The 8,587-nt window shown below is 42.8% G+C and overlaps 1 protein-coding gene across 2 annotated transcripts in view; it reads right to left on the bottom strand.

Moving 5' to 3' along the window:
• TSPAN7 (tetraspanin 7) overlaps positions 1-7,495 on the bottom strand; it is a 150,761-nt gene extending 143,266 nt beyond the window's left edge. Inside the window, exon 1 of one of the 2 annotated variants that reach the window (XM_007451978.1) lies at positions 7,412-7,495. In XM_007451978.1, the coding sequence (XP_007452040.1) occupies positions 7,412-7,492 (81 nt within the window). In that variant the 5' untranslated portion in view covers positions 7,493-7,495. The remainder of the gene's footprint in view (positions 1-7,411) is intronic. The other variant, XM_007451977.1, reaches the window with a different exon arrangement.
• Positions 7,496-8,587: the final 1,092 nt, after the last annotated feature.

Raw genomic sequence — 8,587 nt, 5'->3', positions numbered from 1 at the left:
ATCGGAAGATTCTTCTATAGGAAATCTGATTAGACCAAAGGAGAAGACCCAAAGAGATTGATCTTGGTTCCAAAACTCAACTGCCCAGCCAAATCACCCAACTTATAATCAACAACTCCCACTAAGAGCGTCCAATCAGCATTTTTAGTGCTCTACTCTTAAACAACAAAGAGAAAATGGGTACCAGAAATTTGAGGTAAGTCTGTAGTATGCCAGATAACAGAGAAGCTTGGAGGAAACAGCAAAAAGAAGCAAACTTTAAAAAAAAATCATTAATATTGTCAGAAGGATTTTAAAATATTACCTTTATGAAACAAGAGCAGGATGCTAGAAAAAGAAACGCTTAGGCCTCAACAGAGAGCTCCTAGATATCAACACATAAAACAAATGAAAAATGTAATCACAGGCAAGGTAAGCTGGGAGGGATCTCCCAGAAAGTAGAACAAAAAGACAAAGAGAATTAGAAAACAGAAGGGGAGACAGAGGATCTAAGAGGTCCAGCATCGAAACAGAGAGAACAGAGAAAATGAAGGGAAATTTAAAATAAAACAAAACAAAAAAACAATTCAAGAAAATTTCCCCAAACGGAAGGACATGAGTTTGCAGATTGAAAGGGTGCAGAGGAAAGAGATAAAAATAAACATACACCAAGGGGTAGTATTGTGAAATTTCAGAGCACTAGGAACAAGACAGAGATTCCAGAAGCTTTCAAAGAACAGCAGAATTTGAGAAGAATCAAAATAACATTTGATTTCTCAACAGTAACAATAGCAAGAGACCTGGGGAAAAGAGGAAGTGGCAGCAAAGTTCTGAGGGTAAATGATTTACAAACTAGAATTCTATACTCAGCCAAACTATCAAATTAAATGCAAGAGCACAGTAAGATCTGCACAACTGCAAGGTCTCAAAAAATTAACCTCCCATGCACTCTTTTCCAGAAAGTTACTAGGAGATTTGCTCCACCAAAATGGATGAACGACCAAGAAAGAGGAAGACTGGACATCTAGAAAACCAAGGATACGACATAAAAGGAGACGGGATTCTCCAGGATGATGGTAAAGGGAGATTATAACGATGTCAGCTGTTTCAAAGGCCCGGAGAACACTAGCCCAGATTGAAGGTCAGAATGCTCTGGGACAAATGTCTCTAAGAATAGGAAACTGATAGGATACACAAAGTGTTTCAATACACTAAGTGAAGATATGCAGTTCTTGGGGAGAATATGGGGATAATTTAGTGATAAATGAAGAAAATTAACAAGCGAAGGATAAAACAAGGCAATTTTTAACTGAAGAGAAAACAAAAAGATGGGCAAGCAATCATAATAGACACACTACATGGTTCAGCTGCGAATAGGCTTACCTAATTGCATTAATGTGATCACTGACTACTGCTCTAACCAAGATGATATATGATAATGATAAACTGATAAAAGATATATTGGGGTCTACCCAATTTAGGAAAGATGGGAGTGAGGGAGAAGGTGGTAGGAGAGCTAGATCTTGATCTTCCATAGTAGGAAGACAATATATAACATCTAATACTGAAAAGTCCAGCAGTAGATTAACTACATTACTTAGAAATGAAGGTAACATGCTAAAAGCAGCAGCTAGTAAAAGTTGGTAAACAATCTACTAAAATACCTGGCATATAAGACATTCAATGAATGTTTGTTGAATTTCACTGATATGCAAAGGAATACGTATAAACTTTGGTATGTGCCCAAATTCAAACACTGTAAAACATTAGGGGCTGTTCTTTAAGACTTTTTCCCCTCTATTTAACCCAAGTACCTAAACTTTCTGGATGACAAAAGAGAAGAAACATTTTGACTATTATTTCTTTCAATCTTCCCCCAAGAAAGATTAGTGATGCTTCCCAAATTTAAAAAAAATCACTAATATTTCACTATAAGAGAATTTGATAGCACTATTGATAAAACTAACTGCCTCCCTGGATAATCAAAGAAACCAAATCCAATATACCCTGGAATGAAGCAAGGATATTTCTCTTCACAGTATTATTTACTGGATGTAGCTGTAGTGGATTTAAATCTAAGCTCAGAACACAGATGAGTGTTTAAAATACATTAAAAAACTTCTAAATCAAAACAGAATTTACCTTATCTACTGTATAGCACAGGGAACTCTACTCAATACTCTATAATGGCCTATGTGGGAATAAAATCTAAAAAAGAGTGAATATATGTATACGTATAACTGATTCACTTTGATGTACACCTGAAACTAACACAACATTGTAAAGCAACTATACTCCAACAAAAATTTTTTTAAAAATGGAATTTACCTTGTAAGCATCATATTGACAGTTTTCCTGTTTGTTGTTGAAAAAACTGTATTTGTCACGGAGAGATATTTTTGTATTAGGGTAAGATAGATATCTTTTTAATTGAAACATAGCAAATTCAATTCCAATTAAAATTTTAGGTAACTGAAATGTCCGGCAAACTAGCTGATCATAAAAATATAATAATTGAACTAACATTAGGATAAGTAAGTCTTATACAGTCCTCTACTCCACCTTTCCACACATCACTGTCAGGAACACATTTAAACCACCACAGGTAGACAGGAAATATCATTTTAAAAAGCCTCCCAATTGAGATGAGTTGAAATAAATACATGAGCCCAAGAGTAGTCAATAAAATTTCATTTATCCATTCATTCATTAAGTAAATACTGCCAGAGTAAACCTGTTATGTGCCAGGCACTGTTTGCTAGTCTTAAAGCACAGGATAACTTACTCCTAGGTGTGTTTTTTTTTCCTCCTCTTCTATAAACCTGAAAATGAAACATACAAATCAAAGAGAATAAAGGAGCCATTTACCTAACATTCAGGTGATGCTATCTAAACGGAGGACAGATCGTCTCATCCATTTCAACACTATTATATAAAGAACTATCTACCTTTGTCTTCAAATAAAGAACTATGGTACACCATGGAGAATGTTTTTCTTCTTACTTGTGATTGTGTTGAGAATGCTCGGGTATGGTGGTTCCAAACAACAGTATATATTGGGAGTTTTGCATAAGACTCTCTTTTTCTACATAGGACTTACTAGTATACTATGTAAAGTTCACTAGTGCAGAGGTTGTAGGCACTGTTGACATTCTGAGCCATAAAACTCTTTCTTGTGAGGGGCTGTCCCGTATCTTGTAGTATGCTTAGCCGCACCTATGGCCTCTACCAACTAGATGCCAATAGCACCCCACTCCCAGCAGTAACTAAAAAATGTCTCCAGACATTGCCAACTATTGGGGGGGGGAGGCAAAACTGTCCCCTGTTGAGAACCTCTGCTTTAGAGGAACATCTCAGAGAGGGAGAGTGATTATAGATAGAAGAGGAGGCCAGATAAAACAAAGATCTTTCACAACTGTAGGTACATCAATCTCTTGATGCTACTGGTCTACCACCATTTTAAGCTCAAATGTCTTCTAGTCCTAAATCTAAACTGAGCTAAGGGAAGAGAAGCAGTCCCATTAAAATGATTCACCAAGAACAGGAAGGAAAAAAATTCTGCCTAATCTTTCCTCCATCTTTCACTTAAAAGAACACCAAGATCATCCTCTTTGTTAATTACCTAACATAACTCCAGAAGTTTTGACAAATATTTTAGTACCTACTATGTGTCAGACAGTTCTAGGTGCCAGAGAAAGATGAAGTTATCAACTGCATTTACTGAATTGTTGTCACTCTTACAGACAGTGTTTTCTTCATAGTCTTGCATTTGGTGAAGGATTCTTAAATATGACACCAAAAGCACAAGTAACAAAAGAAAAATAGGTAGACTGGACTTTATCAAAATAAAAAAGTTTGTATTTCAAAGGACACCACCAAGAAAGTGAATAACCAACACACAGAATAGGAGAAAATATTTGCAAATGATATACCTGATAAGAGACTTGAGTCAAGAATACATAAAGAACATATACAACTCAATAATTAAAAAATAAATAAAAATTGATCAAAGGATATGAAGAGACATTTCTTCAAGGAAGATATACAAATGACCAATAAGCACATACAAAGATGCTCGACATCATTACTCATCAAGAAAATTCAAATCCAAACCACAATGAGGTACCCATTAGGATGGCTAGAATTTTAAAAGTCAGATAATAACAAATGTTGGCAAGGATGTGGAGAAATCAACATACTCATACACTGCTGGCAGGAATGTAAAATGATAGTCACTTTGGAAAACAGTCTGGCAGTTCTTCAAATGATTCATCACAGTTACCATATGACCCAGCAATTCCACACCTAGGTATATACTCAAGAGGAATGAAGACATGTTCACACAAAAACTTGTACATAAATGTTTGTAGCACTGTTACTCATAATAGCCAAAAGACAGAAACAACCCAAATGTCTAACAGTGGACAAATGAATGAACAAAATGTGATACAGGCATACAGTGGAGTATTATTTGGCCATAAAAAGGAATAAACATGGATGATTTTTGAGAACGTTATGCTAAGCAAAAGTAGCCATTCACAAAAGACCACATACTATATGATTTCATTTAGATGAAATGTCCAAAAAAGGGAAATCTATAGATACAGAAAGTAGATTAGGGCTTCCCCGGTGGCGCAGTGGTTAAGAATCCGCCTGCCAATGTATGGGACACAGGTTCGAGCCCTGGTCCGGGAAGATCCCATATGCCATGGAGCAACTAAGCCCGTGCACCACAACTACTGAGCCTGCGCTCTAGAGCCCGCGAGCCACAACTACTTAAGCCCCCATGCCTAGAGCCGGTGGTCCTCAACAAGAGAAGCTACCGCAATGAGAAGCCCGCGCACCGCAACGAAGAGTAGCCCCCGCTCGCCGCAACCAGAGAATGCCCACGTGCAGCATCGAAGACCCAACTCAGCCAAAAATAAATAAATAAATAAATTTATATTTTTAAAAGAAGAAGGATTAGTGATTGCTTGGGGTGGTGGGGCTTATTGGGAGGAAAAGGGGAATGACAGCTAAAGGGCATGGGGTTTCTTTTTCAGGTAATAAAAATGTTCTAAATTGACTGGAGTGATGGTCGCACAAATTTGTGAATATACTAAACTTACTGAATTGTACACTTTAAAAAGGGTGAATTACATCTTATGTGAATTACTTCTCAATAAAGCTGTTTAAAAAGAAAAAGAGCATTTAAGGTACAATGGAGAACACAGCATTTGGACCATGGTTTATTAATGAAAATGTCTTGCTTGAAATACCCTTGCATCTGGAGAGATCTCATTCTTTGGTTGTGAAGTATGAAATGATTATTGAAGGCTATTTCAACTACTGAAAATGCTTTAGGTCAACACTTTAAGACTATGGAAATCTTGGAAGTAGGAAAAAATTAAAATGCAGGCATCAAGGAACTTCAGAGGACATAAAATTCTGTGCTTAAGATGTATCAGGGTGCATCAAGTAATTAGATTCATGAGGTGGGGGGAAGGTAAGCCAAGAAGAGTTAAAGAGCTATGAAAAGGCTTCGTCTAGAAGACTCCCTTCTTTACCAGCCTACAGGGATGCTGAAAGATTTTTCAGGAAGCTAAAAATAATCACCCATATGATTTACTCCAGTAACAAATAGGAAGTCAAGTAAATACTAAAGGATCAAACACAAAGAGATTTAATGAAACAAACAAACAAAAATAGCTAAGCCAGTTCCGAGGAATGGCTACTGGGAAGTTTCAGCAACCAGCATGCATTATTGCTTTTTCCAAGAAGAACATAATATAGGATCTGTGCAGAGCTCACAATTCCACTGCTGAAAATTTTCAACCTGCGTTGTTTTCAGTCCAAATAAAGTCCATTTCTGTGGTTGCCTTGTGTGATATACCTGTTATTCTACCTTATCTCACTGCAGAGTTCTTGGTATGCCTGGTCTCCAGAGTCCACAATTTCCCGACCTGAAGAATCACCAATGCCAGTGACAAGGAATGTCCACGGGGGTGGGGGCGCATTAGGATTTTTTTTTAAATCCTTAATAAATCTCAGTTCCTGTCTTGGTCATTACAAACAGCTTGTTTCACCATCAAGCCGAGTCTGGGTACCTCATAAAGCACTGTGCCCCAGTTTCAAACCAAAATTAGGACCAATTAGGGCTAATTGGCAAAGAGAAAAACAACCAAAGGCAGGACTGGCTTTTTCTGCAGAGCCTCAGGTTTCAAAATGACTGCCTTGAACGCTGAAATGACCCAGATTGTGTGTGTGTGTGTGTGTGTGTGTGTGTGTGTGTTGGGGGTGGTGGTGACAGACATTCATTCTCCTGCAGGGTGGCTGTGGCTTGGTGTAGGAAAGGAGAACTTGGGGAGAAGGGAGTTGTCGACATGGAAAGAGAGATAATGGGGAATGATCTTTAGGTACCACCTACTTCAAATGAATCACTGCAGTGTCAGCCCGGCACTGACTCCACGAATTGCCAAACAGGATGAGGTAAGGCACAAGCCTGGAGCACCGCCCGCCCCGTTCCTCCTCCTCCTGCGCGCAAAAGCGCGCATAGCTCCGCGAAATGCATCACGCAGCCCCCCAAAGCTTCGGCTGAGGGGCTGACGTCATCCTTCTGCACTGAGCTTCAAGGACCCGTAGCAGCACCAGTTAGATGGGGAGCAGAGTTGAGGCGCTACTGCTGTCACCAAGTGGCTGGGGTCCTTCCCCAGGGCTCTGCGGATCGGGTTTAGGCAATGACAGAAAGATAAGTGTAAGGGTGTAAGGGTGCAAGGCCGTGGGAAAAGGGTCCTAAGACCCATCTCCTGGGTCGCCGAGAAAGCGCAAAGATGCCCCTGGGTTATGTAAGACCCTCTCCCCTCTGTGCGTCTCCGCGCGGCAACGGCGCCCGCCCCCCATCACTGCGTTTGGAGGCCTTTGGTCGCCCTTGCCCAGCCAGGCAGCTCAGGGCTCCCAGCGCCTGCCTCTCGCAGCCCCGCGGGGTCGGGAATAACCGGGAATCTGGGATCAAACCCTGCGCTCTCGCGCCTGCTCCCAGCCGGCCACAGGTTAGCTCCAAGAAACACCGCGAACGGGCTGCTAAGGGAGGGTGGGGAGGGGTGTCCAGAGTGGAAAACAGACGAATAAACCCGCAACTTTCCCCAGAGGCTGACTCTAACCCGCGAGTTAAAAAAATAAGTCAATGCATTAAAATATTTTGGAAAGGTCAGCAACCTGCAGTCACCGCCACCACGCAGCCCCTTACACCCTGCACCGGGCGGGATCCAGGGTCTGAGCAGCCCCAAGCCTGCACCCCGCCATCCTGCAGCCCCAGCTCTGCGCCTGTCTCCTGAAGGAGGGGACCGAGATTTGATATTTGCTTTGGGTTTTTTCCTCCCCCTTCCCTTCCCGGAGCATCACTACACTGACCGATGGACGGCGGCCCAGCCGCCGGTCAGGCGTGGCCACTCACCCAGAAGACGAAGGAGTAGATGATGAGGAGGGTTTTGAGACAGGTTATCACAGGTTTGGTCTCCATTCTCCTCGATGCCATACTACAGAGCTCCGGCGGCGGCGGCGGCGGCGGCGGCGGCGGCGGCGGCGGCGGCAGCGGCAGCGGCGGCAGCGGCAGCGGCGCGCGGCGGGCCGGCGCGCGGGAGGGGGAAGGAGGCGGGGCGGGGCCGGGCAGGGCGGAGGTGCGTGCCGCGAGAGGCCCCGTGAGCGCGCAGACGAGACGTTGCGTGTGCGTGAGCGCGCACTCGGCAGAGCCCCCGCTGAAGGAACAGGCCGGCAGAGACTGCGCATGCGGAGAAGGCCGCCCGCCTCCGCGAGCCCGCGCAGGCTCAGACCCCGAGCCGAGGAGCGGGGCAGGGCATCCAGGAGGGAGTAGGAGAACCTGGATGGAGGCCGGGTCGAAGGTCAGGGCCTTTTCGTGGCTGCCGTGGCACGTGAGTTTCTGCTTTGTACACAATGGGGCTTTACATTTGCAGGGTTGTCAGCATCTGGTTTATTGCTATCCCCGGAAAGCAATCAGGTTTCTGCATTTGGACGCCCCACCAGGCCTTCTCAGATGGAAGTGGCCCAGTAGTCATGTCCTTGGAACAAGCAGGCCTTGTCTGTGCCAGTAACAGACTGGGGCAGGTGGCCGGAGATACAGCTGGAGGGATGGTCAGGAACCCGGGAACTCAGACAGACACCCCCAATCCTTGCCAATGCGGGAGCTCCATGTTTTAGATTTCCTCACATTTTGAAATGATGAAGCCGAATGACAAGAAGTTTCTGTATGAAGGTACCATTGTTCCTGCACATGAAATGTATAACAGATAACAGAAAAAAAATGTTTAAAGTCCCTGAGACTCATTTTTCCCACCCTAACAAGTACACACCACCTCACACTAAAAGAGAACTGTTTCAAGGTCAAAAAATACCGTTCAGAACCAATTCAGAAGTTGCTCAAAAAGCTAAACATAAAGTTACCACATGACCCAGCGATTCCACTCCTAGGTATAGACCCAAAAGCAATGACAACTTGTCCACACAAAAGCCTGTCCATGAATGTTCATAGCACCGTTTACCATAGCCAGAAAGCAGAAACAACCCCAATGACCATCAATTATGAATGGATGAACATAATATAGTACATCCATAC

The sequence above is a fragment of the Lipotes vexillifer genome, unplaced genomic scaffold, assembly GCF_000442215.2.
Source record: "Lipotes vexillifer unplaced genomic scaffold, Lipotes_vexillifer_v1.1 scaffold847, whole genome shotgun sequence".
NCBI classification, from domain to species: Eukaryota; Metazoa; Chordata; class Mammalia; order Artiodactyla; family Lipotidae; genus Lipotes; species Lipotes vexillifer.
Note: the sequence above shows the minus strand (reverse complement) of the source record. Positions and strands in the feature narration are given on the sequence as shown.